The 25,743-nt window shown below is 39.4% G+C and overlaps 1 protein-coding gene across 1 annotated transcript in view; it reads right to left on the reverse strand.

The window, feature by feature from the left end:
• Window positions 1-25,743, reverse strand: part of FSIP1 (fibrous sheath interacting protein 1) — a 190,262-nt gene that overhangs the window by 150,747 nt on the left and 13,772 nt on the right. The window contains exons 5-7 of the mRNA XM_021695730.1: window positions 9,291-9,389; window positions 6,210-6,334; window positions 2,926-3,036 (exon numbers count right to left, since the gene is read on the reverse strand). Coding sequence (XP_021551405.1) covers window positions 2,926-3,036; window positions 6,210-6,334; window positions 9,291-9,389 — 335 coding nt within the window. The remainder of the gene's footprint in view (window positions 1-2,925; window positions 3,037-6,209; window positions 6,335-9,290; window positions 9,390-25,743) is intronic.

Below are 25,743 nucleotides of genomic sequence, written 5' to 3' on the forward strand. Positions count from 1 at the left end.
AAGACAGCTGATAGAATGGGAGAAGATATTTGCAAATGATATATCAGATAAAGGGCTAGTATCCAAAATCTATAAAGAACTTATCAAACTCAACACCCAAAGAATGATCCAAAGAGAAATGGGCAGAAGACATGAACAGACATTTCTGCAAAAAAGACATCCAAATGGCCAACAGACACATGAAAAAGTGCTCAACATCGCTCAGCATCAGGGAAATATAAATCAAAACCTCAATGAGATACCACTTCACACCAGTCAGAATGGCTAAAGTTAACAAGTCAGGAAACGACAGATGTTGGCGAGGATGCGGAGAAAGGGGAACCCTCCTACACTGTTGGTGGGAATGCAAGCTGGTGCAGCCACTCTAGAAAACAGTATGGAGGTTCCTCAAAAAGTTGAAAATAGAGCTACCCTATGACCCAGGAATTGCACTACTGGGTATTTACCCCAAAGATACAAATGTAGTGATCTGAAGGGGTACATGCACCTCAATGTTTATAGCAGCAATGTCCACAATAGCCAAACTATGGAAAGAGCCAAGATGTCTATCAACAGATGAATGGATAAAGAAGATGTGGTATATATATATATACACAATGGAATATTATGCAGCCATCAAAAAAACGAAATCTTGGGGCGCCTGAGTGGCTCAGACAGTTAAGCGTCTGCCTTTGGCTCAGGTCATGATCTCAGGGTCCTGGGATCGAGCCCCGCATTGGACTCCTTGCTCAGCAGGGAGTCTGCTTCTCTCTCTTTCTCTGCTGTTCCCCCTGCTTGTGCTCTCTCTCTCTGTCAAAAATAAATAAAATCTTTAAAAAAAAAAAAAAAAAACGAAATCTTGCCATTTGCAACAACGTGGATGGAACTAGAGGGTATTTTGCTAAGCGAAATAAGTCAATCAGAGAAAGACAAGTATCATATGATTTTACTGATATGAGGAATTTGAGAAACAAGACAGAGGATCATAGGGGAAGGGAGGAAAAAATGACACAAGACAAAATCAGAGAGGGAGACAAACCATAAGAGACTCTTAATCTCAGGAAACAAACTGAGGGTTGCTGGAGTGGAGGGGGGTGGGAGAGATGGGGTGGCTGGGTGATAGACATTGGGGAAGGTATGTGCTATGGTGAGCGCTGTGAATTGTGTAAGACTGATGAATCACAGACCTGTACCTCTGAAACAAATAATACATGGTATGTTAAAAAAAAAAAAGAAGAAGAAGATAGCAGGAAGGGAAAAATGAAGGGGGGGAAAACGGAGGGGTAGACGAACCATGAGAGACGATGAACTCTGAAAAACAAACTGAGGGTTCTAGAGGGGAGAGGGGTGGGGGGATGGGTTAGCCTGGTGATGGGTATTAAAGAGGGCACATTCTGCATGGAGCACTGGGTGTTATATGCAAACAATGAATCATGGAGCACTACATCAAAAACTAATGATATAATGTATAGTGACTAACATAACATAATAGAATAAAATTAATTTAAAAAAATAAGTAAATAATCGGGTGCCTGGGTGGCTCAGTTGTTAAGCGTCTGCCTTCAGCTCAGGTCATGGTCCTGGGGTCCTGGGATCGAGCCCCACATCAGCAAGAAGCCTGCTTCTCCCTCTCCCACTCCCCCTGCTTGTGTTCCCTCTCTTGCTGTGTCTCTGTCAAATAAATAAATAAAATCTTTTTAAAAAATTTTTTTAATAATTAATTAATTAAAAAAATTTTAAAAACCAATGATGTAATGTATGGTGACTAACATAACATAACATGAAAAAAAACCAGAAGAATGTATAAAGAAGATGTGGTATATGTACACAATGCAATATTATGCAGCCATCAAAAAAATGAAATCTTGCCATTTGCAACGACGTGGATGGAACTAGAGGGTATTATGCTGAGTGAAATAAGTCAATCAGAGAAAGACATGTATCATATGATCTCACTGATATGAGGAATTTGAGAAACAAAACAGAGGATCATAGGGGAAGAGAGGGAAAAATGAAACAAGATGAAACCAGAGAGGGAGACAAACCATAAGAGACTCTTAATCTCAGGAAACAAACTGAGGGTTGCTGGAGTGGAGGGGGTGGGAGGGATGGGGTGGCTGGGTGATGGACACTGGGAAGCGTATGTGCTATGGTGAGCACTGTGAATTGTGTAAGACTGATGAATCACAGACCTGTATCCCTGGAACAAATAATACATTATATGTTAATTAAAAAAATAAAGAAAAAATAAGTAAGAAGTGTAGTCTCCCATCCAAGTACTAACCTGGCCCAACCCTGCTTAGCTTCCAAGATCAGACAAGATTAGGCATGTTTTTGCAGTGGCTGGAGGTAGAGAGTATTATGCTAAGTGAAATAAATCAGTGAGGGCGCCTGGGTGGCTCAGTTGGTTAAGCGACTGCCTTCGGCTCAGGTCATGATCCTGGAGTCCCTGGATCGAGTCCCACATCGGGCTCCCTGCTCGGCAGGGAGTCTGCTTCTCCCTCTGACCCTCCCCCCTCTCATGTGCTCTCTCTCATTCTCTCTCTCTCAAATAAATAAATAAAATCTTTAAAGAAAAAAAGAAATAAATCAGTGAGAAAAAGACAAATACCTTATTAATCACTCATAGGTGGGATTTAAGAAACAAAACAAAAGAACATTGCAGGGAGAGGCAAACCATAAAACAGACTCTTAACAATGGAGAACAAACTGAGGGTTGATGGGGGGATGGTTTAAATAGGTGATGGGGATTAAGGAGGGCACGTGCTGTGATGAGCACCGGGTATTGGATGTTGTATGTACGTGATGAATCACTAAGGCCTATACCTGAAACTAATATTACATGCTGTGTTAACTAACTGGAATTTAAATAAAAAATTGAAACTACAAAAAAAAAAGAAGAAGAAGAAGAAGTGTAGAGGTCATTGAATATCGAAGCTTACATACCTCAGGACAGGACAGCCCCGCATCTCTGTCATCTAAGTCCTTCAAAAGTTCAGTCAGCCTTTTCCTCTCTCTGTCAACCATAACCACTGGCTTTCCTGAATCCTTGGCCAACTACGGAATGTATTAATAAAAAACAGTAAATACTCAAGACAATTCATAGTTCAGGAAAATAAAAATGGGAACTGAGGCTTTTATAGCACAGTACACTAAGGTAAAATCTGTGGGATTAGGCATTTTTCATTTTTGAGGTAGTTTTCTTTTAGGCCAAATTGTTGCTGTAAGTCCATTCTCCAAGTAAAGATACTCCTACTATAAGCAGACCTTCATGTTAGCCATTTCAACAAACATTTTATTTAAAATATAAAATAAAACAAACATGGGCAGTTTGCAATCCTCTTTTTATATAATATTTATCAATGTAATAACGTATTTGCTGAGGTATTTGGGAGGAATCTTCTTGCCACTTCCTACGTGACATGGATCTAGTAAATGCAATTGCTTTTATTTTTTTTTGATCTGTGATTTTGTTTTTAATTATTTGAAGTCTTATCACATAATTTTCAAATTTGTGCTGATGGTATATTTCCTCAACTTTAATCCTTCTAATGAGTTGGTAAAAGCACCATTACCAATCATGCATATGTGGTAATTCTACAGTTATGTTTTCAAAAAGCTGTTTAAAAGACAATCCTGAATTATAACTTCCTCTGACTTAGTGAAGAATTCACAAGCCAAGGTTTGCTACTGTATCCTGTCACAATGAATTCTAAAAGTATCTGATGTTATAGATCATCAATAAAATGCGAGAAGTGTTAAATATTCTTGGTTTAATATTATACATTAACCACATGAAAATGGCTTTCACTAAGCAAAAGGCAACATTTTAGATGCAGGGAATTTTAATTAAATTGGCAGAGTTAAGACCAAAAAGAGAGGGGCGCCTGGGTGGCTCAGTCGGTTGGACGTCTGCCTTTGGCTCAGGTCATGATCCTGGAGTCCCGGGATAGAGCCCCACATCAGGCTCCCTGCTCGGCAGGGGGTCTGCTTCTCCCTCTGCCCCTCACCCCGCTTGTGTTCTCTCTCTCTCTCAAATAAATAAAATCTTTATAAAAAAAAGACCAAAAAGAGGGTGCCTGGGTGGCTCAGTCGTTAAGCGTCTGCCTTCAGCTCAGGTCATGATCCCAGGGTCCTGGGATCAAGTCCCACATCGGGCTCCCTGCTCTGCGGGAAGCCTGCTTCTCCCTCTCCCACTCCCCATGCTTGTGTTCCTGCTCTCGCTGTCTCTCTCTGTCAAATAAATAAAATCTTTAAAAAAAAAAAAAAAAAAGACCAAAAAGAGAAAGTGGACATTGCCAGCTTATCTTCAGTCCTTGCCTTTAACAAGCTAATGAACACGATGTGAAACACAGCGGAGTCTTGCTGTTCTGTGAGACAGTGAAGGGATTTCCTCAGTATTTAAATAAACCTAACAGTTACATAAATCTCAACAGAAAACCCATCTCCTCCAGGTTTAGGGATGGCATTTACCATCTCTGTGAAAAGTTGAACATTACCAGTCGATTCCAATCATCTTTCTAGAAGGGGAAAACAGTGACAGCACTGGCTGAACCAGAATTACTATCGAAGTTCAAAAAGCTGATCATATGCATTTAACCACAAGCCAATCTTATTTCAATCAGGACTGTCCAAAAGAAATACCCCATCAGCCATTCATGATCTGAGTTCTGGTGTATGAGATCATTCTAAATACGGTACACAGAGAAGAAGTCATGAGACATTCTTGTTTTGCAAGGCAGTGGCCAACTGATGTGCCTTAGAAGCTATCGAGTCTGCCCATTTTCCCCTGTCTTCCTACTGCCAGTGAAGATCGGTTTTGTTCCAGGGATGTGCTTCTTGAGATTCTCCAAATACTCCATCGGTGTCTCCTCTCCCCAAGTGCTGCCTTTGTTCTTGTTGGCATCCAGGTAAGAAAATCCAGGGGCCTGCCCTGTGTTTCACCCAAACAGACCACGGAGATTTGGCCCAGTCTCGTGCTTCCCTCCCTTTCCCACCATATGGCACTAGGCACGCTTTGGAACAAAACTCTTCTTGTCCTTCTCAACATCACCCATTTCAAAATCGCTCTCCCATCGCACCCAAAATGAAGGTGCCCGCTTGCAAGCCAGACGTCCCACTCTCTCCTAAATGAACTTGCTTTTAAATTTCAAGACTGTCATAGCAGGACTTTGAATAAAGAGTCAGCTACTATTGTTAAAAGGGGAAGAGGGAGAGTCATGGTGGGGCAGCTGTCTGTGTCAGCAAGAACCTGGCTATGAGAAAAACGCTATCGCTCTTAGAAAAATGAAATAAATCAACATGGGCCAGTGCAAAGAGACAGATCAAGTTGGAGAGGGTTTCCTTCAGATCAGAGAAACATGAAGAGAGAAAGTGAGAGTCCCGGAGGCCAGTTCTGGCAGCAGCACGTTGATCCATGAATCCAATCTGCCTGGAAATGACGTGCCAACCGTGGAAGGAGAATCAGGCTTGAACTGGGAGGAATTATATAACCCTCTCCTCTTGTGAATACCTTCACACTGACTTAGTAACTCATCTAGTAACTGCCCGGGCGGTTTGTCACAAGCCTTCTGTCCACTGCACCTACATTTCTTGTTGTTAATTAGTTAATCAGCATTCTGGTCTAATAGAGGAGCCCCTTTGCCCTGGGTTAGTCTGCCTTGAGGACATACCAAGTCAGGCTGTAGGGTCTGAAAGACCAAGGTTGAGCCCCTGAAGCAGGGAGCTAATCAAGGCAAGTGACAAGTGACAGGCTTCCTGGAGGCTCAGCTGGAGGGGGCAAGGGGCAGACAACCCGTTGGCCTCTCCAGCTCTGCCAGGAGAATATTCCATGCAAATTTCTAAATGCACCATCTATAAACTCAGTCTCATGACTTTAAAAAGCCAATTTTACTAATATGCAATTTAAAATGTGGGAAACACTGTCTGAAGCTATTATCTAAATAAATGTGTTTCAAACTGCAGGAACCAGATTCATTTCTGGGTAGTGAAATAAACATACTGAATTGCAGCTAGCTTTTTTAAAAGGGGTAGAATAAGATAGGATGGAATAAAAAATAGTGAAGTTAGGTACTGGTCCATAAAACTTTTCTTTCAGTTATATATACTATTTCAATTACATATACATGAATCATGATCAAAAAAATGTTTAAAGACCGTGAACACAACTATTTTCATTTTCATAACTCATTTAATCCCACATTCTGATTTCTAAATTTCTAAGTACATACCTCAATGTTTCGCTTAATAAAATCCTGGCTGTGTTTACCCTTGAGCTCAGGCTTTTCTGTATCTGAAAAAGGCTTCTTTTCTGCTTTGATCAATGACTCGTTTCCTCCCACATCATAGGTAAAATCTAATATTAAAAAAGTTCAAAGTTTTTCATAATTATAATTGTCCATTATACTAAAATTTTAAATTTAAGCATACATTAAATATATATATACATTAAATATATAAGAAATAAAGCAAACATTAAAATATATAAGCATACATTAAAATATATAAGAAATAAAACACATATAGAATAACTTCTAAATTCCAAATCCAGAAACCTAATATATAGGGAGATTTATTCTTACAGAAAAAGATGTGATACACACACACACACACACACACACACACTAGAATATTACTCAGCCATAAAAAAGAGAAAGATCTTGCCATTTGTGACAACATGGATAAACCTAGAGGGTATTATGCTAAGTGAAATGAGTCAGACTGAGGAAGACAATTACCATATGATTTCACTCATAGGTGGAATCTAAAAAGCAAAAGAAATGGATAAATAAGGAAACAAAAGGCAGAATCATACCTATAGGGTGGGGGGATGGGTTAGCCCGGTGATGGGCATTAAGGAGGGCACATATTACATGGAGCACTGGGTGTTATACGCAAACAATGAATCGTGGAGCACTCCATCAAAAACTAATGATGTAATGTATGGTGACTAACATAACATAATAAAAAAAAAAAAGAATCATACCTATAAATACAGAGAGCAAAACAATGGTTGCCAGAGGGGAGAAGTTTGAGGAGATGGGCCAAATGGGTGAAGGGGAGTGGCACACCCAGGCTTCCAGTTAGGGAATGAATAAGTCACAGGGATGAAAGGCACAGCATAAGGAACATAGTCAGTGGTATCGTAATAGTGTTGCATGGTAACAGAGGGGAGCTACACTTGTGGTGAGCATAGATTACCGTGTAAACTCGCTGAGTCACTATGTTGTAACCTGAAATTAGTGTAAAATGTGTGTCAACTATACTCCAATGAAGCTCGTTAATTAATACAGTATATTTTATCTCAGTTTTTATATGAAACAAAATTTTCCCTAAAGACTAGAGTCATTTCCTGCTATTCTATTAATATGCCATTACCCTCTCTGAACAGTAACTTTTTGTTCAAATCTGTCTTTTAAGCAAAGTCTGGGCACAAGGGTCCTGGATGTTCGACATCCCATCTGCACAAACCCTGAGAGCTCATCTCAGTTTGTCACTTTTCTCAACCTTTGAAAAGAGGCCTGAGTCAACTTCTGAGGTGTTCAGACCCTGGGTGCTCAAAACAAGGGTAAGAAAAATACTTATGGACTCTTATTCCCTTTATTATAGATCTTGTTTTCACTGTGGTCACGTTTAAAGCATTTAAAACAAGATCATGTGACCGCTTCTTTAAAGCTCTGAAAACAGGCATAAAGAAGAGTCTTCTTAAACGACAAATGGAGTCCACCCTACAAAAGAGGATAAATTACCACATTAAAATCCAAAAGGGAAAAACAGCAGCCAGTAGCTCAATCCAGACAAGGTTTACTTAAAAGTTATCTTTGTTTTATAAAAGAGGGTATGTCAATAAGAAGGATTAAGGGAGCTAGTCAGTTGGTATATTTATAGCTAGTTACCAAAGATTCAATACAAATTTAATAATTAAAGAATATATTTTGATAATAATTGCTGGAAAGGACCAGAAAAAGGGTAAGATCTCTGGATTTAAATTCTTTTCAAAAAAAATAAATTTGAGTAAGAATGAAGTTTCACTCAAATTTAAGTTACAAGTTTCTAGGCAAATCAATCTGTATTTTATCACTGGGATCTTATTTATTTGATCAATAACTTTTTTTTTAAGGTTTTATTTATTTATTCATGAGAGACACACAGAGAGAGAGGCAGAGGCAGAGGGAGAAGCAGGCTCCCCAGGAAACAGGGAGCCTGATGTGGGGCTCGATCCCAGGACCCCGGGATCAGGACCTGAGCCAAAGGCAGATGCCTAACCATCTGAACCACTCAGGCACCCAATCAATAAAGTTTTTTAATCAACTACCAGTAGTTAAAGTATGAGGTTTTTTTTGGTGAGTGGACTCCTCACATATAAAATATGCAACTTTATCCCATAATCGAAGTTGTGTATAGTCTTTTAAGTTGAAATATGAGGTTTACTCATTCAGTTTAAGTTTCATATACTCCTAAATGATACAACATTAAAATAACTCAAATTAGGGGTGCCTGGGTGGCTCAGTCGTTAAGTGTCTGCCTTCAGCTCAGGTCATGATGCCAGGGTCCTGGGATCGAGCCCCGCATCGGGCTCCCTGCTCCACAGGAAGCCTGCTTCTCCCTCTCCCACTCCCCCTGCTTGTGTTCCCTCTCTTGCTGTGTCTCTCCCTGTCAAATAAATAAATAAAATCTTAAAAATAAATAAATAAATAAAATAACTCAAATTATATGCATTCATGTCTACATTTATAATAGTGTCTTAAATTGTAGTCATCTGGTCAGAACTGTCTCACTAGAACTGTCTTCTCCTCTCCACCCTGGTGGTGACCAACAGTAGAAGTGGCCACGTTCCTATATTAACCCCAACCCTTGCTGGGTTGGATGAGTTGGCTGGACCAGCGGCAGGCACCTAACCCAAGCTGGATCAGTTGTTGTCTTCTCTGCAGTTTTGAAATTGAGTCTCCCTCTCAATGACTAACCACAGAATTTGCTCTTGGGAATCAAAAAAGCTGTCTACCTCCAGGATTATTTCCATAAATTTTCTTTTTTGCTTAAGCTAGTTTTCTATTACTTGAAACCAGCTTTTCTTTAACTCTTTATTACATAAAATTTAAATATCCAAAAGTAGAAAGAATGGTATCATAAACCTTCAACAACTAACTTCAACAATGATTAACTTGTGACCAGTCTTGTTTCATCTAGAACCTTAACCTACTTTCACCTACCTCTGGATTAAATCACATCAAATTATTTCATCTGTGAATATTTCTGTGTATAGCTAGTATTTTCTTGTGACAATATGCAAAATCACACAAATCGAAACATACCTTGATTGACATTCTGTATACGGTTTTCATATTCTTCTGGAGGGACTTGAGTGTGAAACACTGAGAAAAAGGTATCTTCATGCTCATAGCGAGAAGGATCTACTGATTTAAAAAATCACTTGTTCAAAACACAAAATAAGTAAGAAGTTGCCTACATGAATAGTTGTTTAAAAGGAAGATCCAACATCCTCTGCAATATTCCTCAATCCCCTCTACATACACATTTCTTAAGATGTCACTTCCAGGTAGAAATGATAATCATCTTTATACACATTAGCCGCTGAAATAAACAGCAGAAAATCAAGATAGTCAAGAAGCACTTCCCTAGGACTTCTATGCAAAGAGGATGTACAAGTGTGTGCTAAAATACCACATTAACTCTCTGGAGTTAATGTATCCAAATTCCAACATTCATAATATAGAGAATATGCACACTGAATAACTTCGTGGGTTTTTTTTCTTTTGGATCCCCAAATAAAGATTTCAGATATATGGTCATTAAGATAAAAGCATTTGTTTGAAAGAGAAAACCAGGAGACTCTTAGCAGTTAGCTTTCTTTCTTTGGGATAGCTTTGGGATTTATGCTCTTGGGCTAATACCCATAAAGAAATTAGGAAATTGTGTTTTTTCCAACTCTTCTTGTTTCAATGTAATTTATTTTATTTTCTCCTTTTAGCTAATGTAGACACTGTATATTTGTAAGAAATAGACATAACATAAACAAGTATCCTTTTCTTTTAAGTCTCCATGTCTTAACATGAGAGACTCTGCCAGGTTGTGGCCCAGAACTGTTTTTGCTTCAGAAACATGACAAGCCTGGGGATATTATAGTATCCACCACCTGTCTCTGAAACAAACCTGGTTCAATCACCCTCTTAGAGATGATACAGGCAAAGGAAGTTGGCAGAAGATACATTCACCCCAACATACAATTCAAAACATACAATGTCTGAGGGTAAAAAGAAATGTATCGATTCCAATTCCCTAATTTAGAATTCAAAACAATGGAAAATCATTGGGATTGACCTTACAATGCTAATCCCACATGATCTTCGATGAGTTAATCTAGCAAATCAGTGGTGTAAACCTTGGGTGGAAGAGGGGTAAACTACTTTTGTGTAAAATACAGAAAGGTTTAAAGTTCTTTTCAAGTGGTAATATATTTATTTTTGATCCCATAATTCCTTTTTAATAGCAGTTTCACTCACTTTTATACCAAAACACCTAGAAAGACACAAAAATATGAAAATTTGCAATACTAAAAACTGTTACAGCAAGGTGATATTTGGAGATAATTTTAACCTAAGGGCTTTTCCCAGGCTAAAATGATTCTTGTGATCCTGTGACTCTTCAACAATGGTCTCAGTGGTATTCTGTACACTTAGTACCTCAGAGAGAAGGTGGGCACAGCCTAGAGCAAAGGCCTCATAGCTCAGCTTTGAGCTGAAAAGACAACAGTTCTGGGGCGCCTGGGTGGCTCAGTCAGTTAAGCGTCTGCCTTCTGCTGAGGTCATGATACCAGGGTCCTGGGATCGAGTCCCAAATTAGGCTCTCTGCTCAGCGGGGAGTCTGCTTCTCCCTCTCCCTCTGCCTGCCACTCTGCCTACTTGTGATCTCTCTCTCTTTCAAATAAATAAATAAAATCTTTAAAAAAAAAAAAAGACAACAGTTTTGAAAGTCAATTATTCAATTTCAGGAGCTTAACTCCGCAAGAGAAAAAATAAAAAACGTTTTCTGAATTTCCAAAGTCCTCCTTCAGAAAACTCTTCCTTACAATAAAAAAAAAAAAAAAGGAATTACTATAGAAGAAGTAATGAAATTAGAAAATAGTCATTGGGTAACCATCATAATAATAACTGATTCAGGTAAGAATCACCAATGGATGGTAAACGTAATGGATGAAAGTTTGAAGAATGACACAATAGCTTCAGAGTATCTCCCTGAAAGATGACTTACTCAGTACAAAAGGAAAACTAGTACCTTTACAGTGGAGAAACCTGGCAGACACCACCTTAACCAAGTGATCAAGGTTCACCTCACCAGTTATGTGACAATTTACATCACGCCCCTTCTGATAGGATCCATTGAGGACACAGTGGGAGTCCTGCCAAAAATGCATAACCTGAACCTAATTTTGTGGAAATAGAAACAAACGCAGATGGGGGAAGAGTCTACAAAATATCAAGCCTAGAGTCTTCAAAAATGCCAATGTCATAAAACACAAAGAATGACTAAAGAGACATGACAACTAAGTGCAATATAACGGATTTTCTTTGGTTAGAAAGGATTTTAGTGGGACAGTTGGCAAAATATGAAGAAAGTCAGTAGATTGGACAATAGTATTGAATCAGTGCTAATTTCTTGACTTGTGTGTGTGTGCGCACGGGCACGTGTCCTTGTGTGAAGAGGGAGGCAGAGGGGAGACACATCTATACAGAGACAGAGACAGAGGAGGATGTGGCAATACGTTAACACTTGGAGAATCTGGATAAAGAGTTTTTGAAAATTCTTTGTGCTTTTCTTGAGACTTTAAGTCTGAAATTATACCAAAATTAAATTTAATAGGAAATTTTAAAAGATCCCTCTCCTCACTACAAATATTTATGTGGGGGCAAAAAAATCTCCCTTCAGAGAGCAAGAGTCAGAGTTTAAAGGACTGAGCACATTCTAAATAAGAGTCTTAAAAGAGAAAAATTGCAGGACAGGATTTAAGTTGTTTCATGCCACCTAAGGAAGAAATTAAAGCCCCATCCCAGACAGTGGAGAAGGATCTAGAAGAGCATCAAAGGAAATGAGTTTAGAGTAGACACAAGTGTGAGGCTGCTCCCTAGTATGCATTCCCTTGGAGGTAGTTGAAATCCTGAAAGTGGATTGAGACCCCCAAAGAAAAGGAGGAAACCCAGAGCAGAGTGGGCTCTGCCTCACTGCACACCTGCAACTCTGAAAGGAGACTCCACACACAGTGCTCCACACTTACACGTGAGAGCAGCAAAGCAATGGCAGCGTGCCATGTTTAGAGACAGGGCCTGAAATTCATCCCCTGCTCTCTCAATCTCTTTCTCTCTCACACACACACACCACAGTTCCTCATGGCTGGCCTACAGCATGGAGATCCAGAAGTTCTCACCCCTGTGAATTACATGAAGCCCTCCCCCACTGCACATCATGATGCCAACCAAAAATGCACATATCCAAATGTCCCCTAGAATTGAGAACCATTCTATTAGACTAATTTCAATAAATTCAAAATATCAAAGCAATATTATAAATTTCTATATTAGCTTTTAAAATATAGGGCTTATAAAAAATTCTGGAGAACAAGGGAAAGTCACCATGATTTTCCAAGTAACTATTAGATCAATAAGGAAATAAGTACGCAATAACAATGTGTAGAGAATAGTGATAACACCATGTACTAAAGAACGCACTTTAGAGATAAAGCTATATTCAGAAATAAATTCATAGCAATGATGCTTTTATCATATTTTTATAGACCAAATTGTATCCCTCCAAAATGTGCATGTTGAAGCCCTAACCTCCAGTGTGCCTGTGTTCGAAGACAGGGCCTTTAAGGAGGTACTTAAAGCTAAATAAGGTCACTGAGTGGGACCCTAATCTAATAGAATTTGTGGCCTTATAAGAAGAGGAAAAGACACGAGAGATCTCTTTATCCCTTTCCCCACTTCCCTTGGCACAGAGAAAAGGTCATGAGGACATGGAGAAGGTGGACATCTGCAAGCTGGGAAGAGAGACCTCACCAAAAAATCAATTTTCCAGCACCTTGATCTTGGACTTCAAACCTCCAGAGCTGTGAGAAAATAAATTTCTGCTGGTTAAGCCACCCAACCTGTGTTTTTTTTTTTTTTTTTATGGCAGCCCTAGAAGACTAATATACATATTTTAAGAGAAAATGAAATGAGCTTAACTAATTTAACTGAAGAAGCTAGAGAAAACAATAACAAGGTCAAGAAAAGAAGTAATAGGGGCGCCTGGGTAGCTCAGTTGTTAAGCATCTGCCTTCGGCTCAGGTCATGATCCCAGGGTCCTGGAACTGAGACCAGCATTGGGCTCCCTGCTCAGCGGGAAGCCTGCTTCTCCCTCTCCCCCTGCTTGTGTTCCCTCTCTCGCTATGTCTCTCTCTGTCGAATAAATAAATATTTTTTAAAAAAAGAAGAAGAAGAAGAAAAGAAATAATAAAGAAACGAGCTAGAATGAGCAAAGAAATTCAAAACTGGCTCTTGAAGGTATAAAAAGAAAAATGTACAAGTGTAATTTTAAAAAAAGAAAACACTAATTGTAATCAAGATAACATGTTTTTGGTGAAAGAACACACAGATCACTAGAACAGAATAGGGAGTTCAGAAATAGATCCACAAAAATATAGTGAACTGATCTTTTTTTTTTTTTTAAGATTTTATTTATTTATTTGAGAGAGAGAATGAGATAGAGAGCATGAGAGGGGGGAGGGTCAGAGAGAGAGGCAGACTCCCTGCTGAGCAGGGAGCCCGACGTGGGACTCGATCCCTGGACTCCAGGATCATGACCTGAGCCAAAGGCAGTCGTTTAACCAACTGAGCCACCCAGGCGCCCTAGTGAACTGATCTTTAAGAAAACAGCAAAGGCACAGGGCCCTGGGTGGCTCAGTCGTTGGGCATCTGCCTTCAGCTCAGATCATGATCCCAGAGTCCTGGGATCAAGCCCTGCATCCAGCTCCTTGCTCAGTGGGGAGCCTGCTTCTCCCTCTCCCACTCCCCCTGCTTGTGTTCCCTCTCTCGCTGTGTCTCTCTCTGTGTCAAATAAATAAATAAAATCCTTTTTTAAAAAAAGAGCAAAGGCAATTCAGTGGAGAGAGGATGATCTCTTTAATATGGTACTGGAATAACTGGATGTCCATATGCAAAAAAAGAAAGGAAGGAAAGGAGGGAGAAAGGGAGGCAAATCTAGACAGAGACCTTACACTTTTCACAAATACTAATTCAACTAAATGTAAAATGCAAAACTATAAAACTTCTAAAAGAAAACATAGGAGAAAAATCCATGTGCTCTGGGGTTTGGTGATGAGTTTTCATATACAACATCAAAAGCATGATCCATGGGGCGCCTGGGTGGCTCATTCGGTTAAGCGACTGCCTTCGGCTCAGGTCAGGATCCTGGGGTCCTGGGATCGAGTCCCACATCGGGCTCCCTGCTCTGCGGGAAGCCTGCTTCTCCCTCTCCCTCTCCCCCTGCTTGTGTTCCCTCTCTCGCTGTGTCTCTCTCTGTCAAATAAATAAATAAAATCTTTTAAAAAAAAAAAAAAAAGCATGATCCATGAAAGAACAAAATTGATATACTGAACTTTATTAAAATTAAAAATTTCTGCTCTACAAAAGACACTGTAAAGAGAACAAAAAGACAAGCCACAGGATGGAAGAAAATATTTACAAAACACATATCTGATAAAGGGTTTGTATCCAAAATATACAAAGCGCTTAAAACTTAGTAAGAAAACAATCCAATTTTTTTAAATGGGCAAGAGATCTGAATAGACAACTCACTAAAGAAAATATACAGAGAGCAAATGAGCACCTGAAAAGATAGTCAATATGATTTGCCATTAGGGAATTGCAAATACAAATTAAAACAACAATGAGATACCACTGTATACCTATTAGAATGGCTAAAATCCAGAAAACAATACCAATTGCTGCCAAGAATGCAAAGCAACAGGAACTCTCATTCTTCGCTTGTGGGAATACAAAATGGTACAGCCAATTTGAAAGACAGGCAGTTTCTTACAAAGTTAAACAGTCTTCCCATATGTTCTAGCAATCTTGCTCCTAGATATGTATCTAAGCAAACTGAAAATTTATGTCCACAAAAAAACCTACATAAAATGTTTAAAACAGCTTTATTCATAATCACCAAAAACTGGAAGCAGTCAAGATACCTTTCAATAGCTGAAGGTATACACAAACTATGGTACATCCATAGAACGAAATATCATTCAGTGACAAAAAGAAAGCAGCTATGAAGCCACAGAAAGATACTGATGAACCTTAAAGGCATATTGCTAAGTGAAAGAACCCAATCTGAAAAGGCTACACAGCATATGGTTCCGATTATATAACATTCCGGAAAAGGCAAACTATAGAGACAGTTAAAAGATCAGAAGCGTCTAAAGGTGTTGGGGGGAGGAGAGAGAGTTGACTGGGAACTCACATGGCATTTTTGACAGTGGTAAAATTCTACCGCTGGTTGCATGACACCATGCGTTTTGACAACCTAGAGCTTCACAAAACAAAGAGTGAACCTTGATGCATGAAAGTTTTCAAAATATAATTTAGGATGTCAGAGAATCCCAAAATGGAATGAAGATTGTTACCAAATAATCTAACCATATTACAAATGTCTGAAACAATCTCACTGAGGGCGGTAGAGGAAAAAGGTGTTCACCTCAAGTATCTGTGGAAATGAATGGAGTCTGCCAGACTAAAGACAGTAGAGACTGCGCCTGAGCACTGAACTCCAGGTTAACAATGTTAATATCACTACACACACAGTGGAATTGAGTAACAAGGGAAGAGAAGGCCAATGGTGACTGCCAGGTTTCTCACTGTTGGAGTGCGGGTTACAAATAAGCAAGGGGAGAAGGTTAGAATGATTCATGTGGTAACAGCATAAAATCGGAGACATCAGTATGAATCCACATTTAGCTTAATATAGATACAGATGGTTACACATAGAAATATTTATAGATAAGTTATATAACATGTTAGGATACCCACAACTATTTCCTTCCTTAGAGGGCCTAGAATCAATGACTCCCCAGTAGCAACAAGCACACTTAGCATCCAGATCTTGGTTTCTAATATCATTCTCCAATCAGAGGAACCAGGGCTCCCGGAAGAGACAATTGATTCTAGGACTCAGGTAGGAAATATACAAGCTGGGGAAGCAAAAAAAAAAAGGAAATATACAAGCCGAGTCTGGTGCATCCTTTAGTGCCAGAAAGTAAGGAAGTGCTCAATGACAACAAAACAAAACTCGCAATGTTGGAGGTACATCAAAGGGACACAGGGGTGGGGTGGACCCTGGGTGGCTCGGGGGACCCTGGGTGGCTCAGTCAGTTGAGCATCCAACTCTTGATTTCAGAATCAGCTCAGGTCATGATCTCAGGGTTGTGAGATCGAGTTCCCTCTACCTCTGCCCCTTCCTAAAAAAAAAAGGGACACAGCAGCCAACTGAAAGAGCTCCCAATGACCAAAACTGGAAAAATTTGAGCAGCAAAATAAAGGGATATTAGATTACTATAATCCAATGTATAAAATAAATACCCACAAGTCGATACTGATATAAAAAGTGATTGAATAAATACATGGGAAGAGGGGCGCCTGGGTGGCTCAGTCGTTAAGTGTCTGCCTTCAGCTCAGGTCATGATCCCAGGGTCCTGGGATCGAGCCCTGCATCGGGCCACCTGCTCAGAGGGAAGCCTGCTTCTCCCTCTCTCACTCCCCCTGCTTGTGTTCCCTCTCTTGCTGTGTCTCTCTCTGCCAAATAAATAAATAAAATATTTAAAAATACATAAACACATGGGAAGAATAGACAAATCTCCGGCAGAATAATTCAAAATAATTTATGTAAATACCCCGTCTTCAAGGAGGTGAAGCCTTAACTCCCCACTTTTCAAGGATGGGCTGCACATAGTAACTTCCTTCCAGAGACAGGATGGAAAAGGGGAAAAATTGAAGAACTTTACAGTGGAGAAATCTAACAAACACCTCCTCAGCCAGGTGATTGATGTTGACATCCACATTGATAAGTTATGTGGATAGTATGATGTGATGGAATGGAAATGGCACTTTCACTTTGTAGTCTTCCGCCCAAGAACATACAACCCTCATCAAATCATAAGAAAAACATGGATAAATCACAATTGCTGGAAATTCTGCAAGATACCTAATGAATACTCCTCATAACTGCCAAAGTCATCAAATGTCTGAGAAAGTGCACAGCAAGAGTGGCCTAGGGAGACATGAGGACGCATATACTAATGTAATGTGGTATCCAGGATGGCACCCTGGAACAGAAAAAAAAAAAGGGTAAAAACTAAAAGTCCGAAGAAAGTGTAGGCTTTAGTTAATATTAACGTATCAATCGGCGCCTGGGTGGTTCAGTCGGTTAAGCGTCTGCCTTCGGCTGAGGTCATGATACCAGGGTCCTGGGATCGAGCCCCACATCAGGCTCCCTGCTTGCCAGAGAGTCTGCTTCTCCCTCTCCCTCTGCCTGCCGCTCCCCCTGCTTGTGCTTACTCTGTCTCTCTCTGTCTCCCTCTGTCAAATGAATAAATAAAATCTTTAAAAATAATAATAATGTACTAATATCGGTTCATTAATTATAACAAATGTATCATACTATACTAATAATAGGGGAAACTGGTTGCAGATATACGGGAAATCACTATGCTATTGTCCTAATTTCTCTGTAAATCTAAAACTGTGCTTAAAAAAAGTTAACTTAAAAAAAAACTTTTAGATTGAAAAGAGAAGGAAAACAGGAATGAAATCAGAAATAAGAAATGTGGCACAATAAACAATAAAGAGAATTCTTCTTTTAAAATACTATATGAAATTTTATTAGTAAAATGTTCAATCTTGGTAAAGTGGATGCTTTGAAATCTCACCGACATGGATGTATTGCCAGAATTGACTCAGAAGACTAGAAAACTGAAATATAATAGTAAATATGAAAGAAGCTGAGAAAAGAGTCAGAGAATTGCCTCCAAGAAATTATTTGAACCAGATGGTTTTTCCAGTGAAATCTTTCAAGTTTTTAGGGAACAGATAATCCCCACATTATATAAACTATTTCAAAGCATAAAAATAAATGAACAGCGAGCCCCAACCATTTTATGAAGTTAACATCGCCTAACAAAGCATACACACACACCCTCCCAACCCCACCTCTGCCGTCAACACCAGAACACACATGTACGTAGGCAAACACGTGCACGCGTGCACGCACGCACACACACACACACACACACACACAGCAAATCTCACTTATAAATATAAATGCAAAAATTCTGAGTACATTCAGCCATTCAAATCTGGTACTAAATTAAAAGAATAATCCTTCATAACCAAGAAATATTGACCCAAGAATAAAACTCATTTAGTATTTAAATTATTGATTTTAGGGGCGTCTGGGTGCCTCAGTTGGTTAAGCGTCTGCCTTCAGCTCGGGTCATGGTCCTGGGATCCTGGGATCTGAGCCCCACATCGGGCTCCCTGCTCAGCGGAGAGGCTGCTTCTCCCTCTCCCTCTGCTGCCCCGCCCCCCCCCCACTAATGCTCTCTCTCTCTCTCTCTCTCTCACTCTCGCTTGCTCGCTCTCTCTCAAGTAAATAAATAAAATCTTTTAAAATAAATATATATATTGATTTTAAAACATTAAATAAGTTTGTCTAGAAAAACTTGATGATAGTTTAAATAGATAATGAAATGCATTCATAAATTTCAACACTAAGTCTTTATAAAATTCTCAGAATAGAAATAATTATTGAAAAGGACACAAAAATTTACATTATTTCCAGGTGATCATAAACTAACAAGACTCAAAGAAAGCAACTAAAGATAATTAGAATTAATAAGATAATTTAATTACAGCTGAGGCCCAGAAGAGATCAATGTTCCAGCTCAAGTGGTCAAGCAGAGAGGGCAAATCCTCCCTTATTTCACCTTTTAGTTCTATTCAGATCTTCAACAGATCGGATGGTGCCCACCCACACTGGGGAGGGTAATGCATGCCACCCAGCCCACCAATTCAAATGCTGTCTCTCCTGGAAACACCCTCAAAGACACACCCAGAAATAATGCTTACCCAGACATCTAGGCATCCCACGATCCAGTCAAGGTGACAGATAAAATTAACCATCATGAAGTCTGGATGGATGATGAAACCATTAACCCAGATAGAGGAAAACACACAGAGGGAGAAACCGATTTCAACAATGAGAAGTAAGGGAGAAGAGAGAAGAAAAAGAGGAGAGCTGGCATGGAATAATGACACCAGTAAAAATGCTACTAGTCTGTGACTGGCCAACTGTGCTAGATGCTAGAGGTCAAATAGGATAAAAACTGAGGGTTCAAATTTAAGAGGACTCCTGAGGAAGCAGTTTCTGTAGTGTGAAAGGAGAAGACACAGACCACTAAAGAGTTGAGAAGTAAATGGAAGTTGACCAGGTAGCCCCAGTAGGTGTGGACTGTTCTTTCAAGAAGTCTGACTTTTAAGAAGAGGGAAAGGAAATGGGACCTGTTTGGGAGTAGGGGGAAGAACTGAGGGGGGAGGTTTTATTTGTATGTTTGGCTGGTTTGATGGCTCTTTCTGTTTTAGGACCAGAAGATTCAAACATAGTAAGCTGAAGGGAAGGAGACAGAGGACAGACAGAAGCTCTAGGTGAGACACAGAATGATGGATGGGTCAGGAGCCAAGGGCGGAGTGAAGGGGATGGGATGTCGCTGACCTTGGCCTTGGAGAACAGCACCTTCCCTCAATCTAAGGTAAGAAAGATGGGGGATGGAGGAGAACAGAGGGCAGTTTAGAGACATAAGGAAAGAATGTGGAAGGGATTCCCACCCAGGTGGTTGTTTTCTCTGGACAGTAGGCAGGCAAGAGTGAAGGACTTGCAGAAGACAAGAGGTTAAACACACAGCAAGTATTTGGAATAGCCACTTTGGAGAATGCAAAAGACATTGCTAGGTAATATTAAGACTGTAACAGAGGTTAAAAACCAAAAATCCTTAACCTCCTGGTTCCCACAATTGATTTTCTCCCTCAACCTTCTGCAAATCAGAGCTGAAAGAAACTACCATATTTTCTTAGAATATTCAATCTTAACATCCATGAGCAGAAGTGGCATATACCTGAATTTCACAGAAAAGCACTTTCAAAGAGGTATTTTCAGATCATTAGAAGCCTGGTTGATTAAGATTCTGCTGTGTTGTGCCTACATACACTTATAAATTTAGAGCTGGAAACAGAGAGGCCAATGTGACAAAAGAAAAAGGAGTAACTTCCATCAAAAACACTGATGATGAACAATTCTATCATTAGATGTGTTTGCCTCAGAGAGTACAGAATTCTGTCTCCACTCATCAGAGAAATGCTAAAAACTAAGGGAAAACTCCTGGTAGGGTAAGGAGTTTTGATTTTCACCAGATTTCTCTATAAAAACTTAAAAGTGGCCCCTCAAAATGGGGTGGAAAGACTTTTAGGGTGCCTGGGTGGCTCAGATTGTTAAGCGTCTGCCTTCGGCTCAGGTCATGATGCCAGGGTCCTGGGATCGAGTCCCGCATCGGGCTCCCTGCTAAGCGGAGAGCCTGCTTCTCCCTCTTGCCTCTGTGTCTCTCTCTCTCTCTCTCTGACTCTCATGAATAAATAAATAAAATATTTTAAAAAAAGACTTTTAAAATATTTCTAGCAAGTGCAATCTTGTCTACCTCAGCATCTCAATAGTTAAACTCGAGGTTATTAACTCTGCATTATCAACTCAAAATGTGGTTTAAAAAATCAATTTAATGTGGTTTTTATCTTTCTCTTGGTGTCAAGGCCCCACTCGTGTTTATACCTATCAATAAAACTAAATATATAACTCAAAAACCAGTATCTTTTGTTTTGCTGTTGGTTCTTTGTGATGTTAGAAGGGGCTGCGATGTATTTTGTGTCTGAGGAGCTGGCTGGAAATTGCCATTGTGCCACCAGCCCAAAGTCCCTCACATTACTCTTAAATAAAAGGTTAAGCAAGTGACGGGGGGGAGATAAGGAAGAATATTCATCCTAAGAATTTCTCCTTTTTAAAAATTTTAAAGGGAAAAGAGGCAGAAGGGAGATTTGGGTATGTTTGTAGATATGTGTTTAAAGTTCAAGTCTAAAAAAATTTTTTTAATTCAAAAAAATAAAGTTCACGTCTAAATAAGTCTGGCTCTAAATTCTTCCACTCTTTAAAGTGCGTATTTTAACTAGATGCTGCCACCTACTGGATAATTTACAGGGCTTTGTGCTTTCCTGGTAACAAAGAAAAAGTTATGGAGGGGAACAGGGTAACAGATTTCTGTTTTCATAAGCCTTATAGAAACATTTTACTTTAAAACTTATAGCTATATATAGGCTTGATCAAAATAATTGTTTGTTTCAATTTTATACTTTTAATTAAGAAGGGTAGCCAAAGTTCAGTGAATAACATGGGAAAGAAATTAGTCTCAGAACGGAACAAACGTAAGTAGTTTCACACCATTTTATAATATGCGACTATGTTGCAATAGGAGGAATTGGAGACTAAAATCACTGCTATGTGGTCAAATTGGACTCTTATACATTTCTATTCATTTATACATACAGTGAAAATCATCTGCTAATATCATCTTTCTTAGACTGAAGATTCCAAAAGTCTCCTCTTTGGGAATGAAGTAATAACTATGTTATGTCAAATGTAAAGAAAAAATGTGTAATTCGCCTAATAATGTAGTCCAAAGTAAATACCTCCTTTGGTTTTTAAGATATTTAGAAATCAGATATGTGTGACTGTTAAAAATATGCCTATGATACAAAAAACCAGCAGGAAATTTCACTAAGGAATTTGCCTTCTCTAAAAGACCAGTCACAAAAAAAACAAAAAGAATTTACTTAAATCTGCAGAACCAGGAACACAGTAACGTCTCTTCCCTTGGGCACACCGGTCCAACGTGAACTACAGACAGCAGTGAGAGTGAAAAGCAACAGACATCTGGTTCACCTAACAGTATCTATTATTCCCATTCCTTTTCCATTGACCCTACTTTTACATCTTATCTGCTCTGAGCACAATAAACACTGCCAATACATAATAATTGACTAAGAATTCAAAATCCAAAAATTGAAACTCTAACATGATCATGTTTAAACCGGTGGTTCTCCCTGAACATAGGTTTCGAGTCCCTGGTAACTCCAGCTTTCAGCTCATGAAGCCCAACTGATTTCCACGTTAGAACATTAGTACTAATCTAACATTACTGCAAATGTCTGCAGGGCTTATAGTGGTCGAGGGACTCCAAAGCTACAACAGGGAGCTCGACGGGTTTAAGCCAAATAAACATGGCATGAGCTTTAAAAGGGAAGTGTAGGGGCGCCTGGGTGGCTCAGATGGTTAAGCGTCTGCCTTCGGCTCAGGTCATGATCCCAGGGTCCTGGGATTGAGCCCTGCATCAGGCTCCCTGCTCCATGGGAAGCCTGCTTCTCCCTCTCCAGCTCCTGCTGCTTGTGTTCCCTCTTTCTGTCAAGTAAATAAATAAAATCTTAAAAAAAATAGAAGTAAAGTGTATTTGATAGTTCTGGTTTGATTTTGAAGAAAAGACAACTGAAAACAAAAGTCTTGCCCTGCAGGGCCAAAAGTTCATTCGGTAGTGAACTCTATGCCTGAAAAGGTTAATGTCAAAAAGCCACCATGGATCCCCTGTCTCACAGTCCCTGCTCCAGAGTCAACCACAGGAGGTAGGTATGGCTTCTTAGAAACGCATCATCCATTAGAGAAATCAACATTTAGCCCCAGCTTCCTGAAATACAGAGGCTCAGATACTGTCATATCCAGAATTATATTCCTGACACTGTCCATGTTCTTTATTTGGAAAAACGAATGCAGTCTTAGTTCTATGAAGATACAGAATTACCGACAGACATGAAAGAAAATATAAGAAATCGTACTTTTCAAGACCGATTATCTTCATACAGTAGCCTTCAGACATTTAAGTTAGTAAAATAGCATTCTATAAGCTGTAAGTTTCAAGGTGCTTTGCAGTCTTTTTTCTTAAATAGTGGACTCCCTGCTAAATAACTCTCAAAGAGAAAAAAGAGGCTTGAGAAAAACATGTTATTCCAAAAAACCTTTTGAAAAAGACAATATACCTGCCCTAATAAAATGTGCAGGCAGAAATATTAACGGAAGAGAATAGAAAATTTGGAAAGAGACCCAATCAGTGCATGATAAAGTTAGCATTTCAAATAAGTGAGGAAATGATGGATTATCCAATAAAAGGTCCTGAGATAACTAGTGTTAATATCAAAAACAAATGGAGACTGGGGCACCTTGGTGCTCAGTCGGTTAAGTAGCCAACTCTTGATTTCGGCTGAGGTCATGATCTCAGAGTCCTGGGATGGAGCCCTACATCAGGCTCCACACTCAGTGGGGAGTCTGCTTAAGATTCTCTCTCTCCCTCTCCCCCTGCCCCTGCTCGTGCCCATGCTTGCTCGCTCTCCCTTTCTCTCTCTCTCTCAAATTTAAAAAAAAAGGGTTGCCTGGGTGGCTCAGTGGGTTAAGAGTCTGCCTTTGGCTCAGGTCATGATCCCAGGGTCCTGGAATTGAGCCCTGCACTGGGCTCCCTGCTCAGCAGGGAGCCTGATTCTCCCTCTCCCTCTGCTTCTCCCCTGCTTGTACTCTTTCACTCTCTGTCAAATAAATAAAATTTTATTAATTTAATTTAATTTAATTTAAAAAACAAATGGAGACAAGCCTTAAAAATTATCTGAGCAGACAAAACCAGTTTAGTCATACAAACAAACCCTAATTTAACTTCTTTCGCAAGGCTAACTTGACCTGGGTCATCTCTTGCTTACGTCTCTGGAAATCATAAGCAAAACCTCAAGTGTTTTCAAAAATTGATATGAAGTAAACATTACCCCTGAGCCTCATTCCATGTTTTGGCTTTAGTGTTCCCAGTTTGCAAGCTGCCTTTTTGATGTGTGCACAATAAACTTTTACTAATTACTACTTTGGTGATTCATTGATTTTATTTCTGTTATTTATGATCTTTTGATGCTAGCTAACAAATTGGGGGAAAAAAACCCACCAAATCAACTCTCTACTTCATGTATCACAACAAAATGAGTTTTAAGCAGATTAACATTTTAATTTTTTTCATAAAAAATAACTATACTAAAGGAAAACACAGGTACATTTTTTTAAAAAGATTTTATTTATTTACTTTAGAGAGTGAGCGAGAGAGAGCACAGGCCAGGGGAGGGGTAGAGGGGGAAGCACACTCCCCGCTGAGCAGGGAGCCTAATGTGGGACTCAATCATGGGATCGAGGATCATGATCTGAGCTGAAGGCAGATACTTAACCAACTGAGCCACCCAGGCACCCAACACAGGTACATTTTTATGTCATCTTGTATTGGAAAAGACCTTTTTAAGCAGAGCAACAATGAAAAAAGAAATGAAATGACTGATTTAGCTAAATAAAAAAAAAAAATATTGGGATGCCTGGGTGGCTCAGTCAGTTAAGCGTCTGCCTTTGGCTCAGGTCATGATCCCAGGGTCCTGGGATCGAGTCCCACATCTGGCTCCTTGCTCAGGGGGACATTACTTCTCCCTCTGCCTGCTACTCCCCCTGCTCGTGCTCTCTCTCTGTGTCTCTCTGACAAATAAATAAATAAAATCTTAAAAAATATATATTAAGTTTGGGAGAGCAAGAAATACTATAAAACTAAAAATAATAAGTTAGAAAAAATGTTTTTGGTATTTATAATAGTCAAAGAATTACTATCCTTAATATGTAAAGTAGTCCTTCAAATCAATAAAAAGGAGCACCTCATTTTATAAAAGAACAAATAATTCCCAAAATGGCTAAAAGAATAAATATTCAACCTCCTTAATTACCACAGAGATTCAAATTGTGATTTCATTTTAAATAAGTAAAGCTTTAAAACGACTATTAAATCCACTGTTGGGGTGCCTGGGTGGCTCAGTCGGTTAGCATCTGCCTTCGGCTCAGGTCATGATCCCAGGGTCCTGGGATGGAGCCCCACGTTGGGTTCCCTGTGGGCAGTCTGCTTCTCCCTCTCCCTCTGCCCCCCCTCCCCCCATTCATGCTCTGACCCTTTACAGGATGGCTGGCTCTCCCCTGAATGAGCCTTCTAAGAAGAGAAACAGAAACTGCCAGTCCTCTTAATGGCTAGGGCTGGAACTGGTGTAGGATTACTTCTGCTGTAATCTATCGGTCAAAGTAGGCCCAGCCCAGCCCAGCCTGAAAATACAAGAAGACATAGACTCCATCCCTCTATGAGGACTGGAATGAGCATACATAGAGGGAAGGAACTGATTGCAAACATCTTGGAAGCTAACTACCGCACAGCTCTATTCTTACTGACAGCTAAAGGTGCTCATGAGATACAAATAAGAAAGCCAATTACAAAACACCATATATATAATTTGATCTAATTTTTATTTTTAAAATATATGTGGTTATGTGCACTAAAAATGTCTCAAAAGATAAAGAGTAAGCAAAAATATTAATAATGATTATCTCTGCAAGTTAAGAATTTAGGTGATTATTTTTTTTCTTCCTGTTTACCAACATTTTCTAATAAAGATTACATATATGTTACTTCTATAACAAAACAGAAGTAGAAAGTAAATGATCTATGATTTTAACAGGCAAATA

Source organism: Neomonachus schauinslandi, chromosome 9, assembly GCF_002201575.2.
Source record: "Neomonachus schauinslandi chromosome 9, ASM220157v2, whole genome shotgun sequence".
NCBI lineage: Eukaryota > Metazoa > Chordata > Mammalia > Carnivora > Phocidae > Neomonachus > Neomonachus schauinslandi.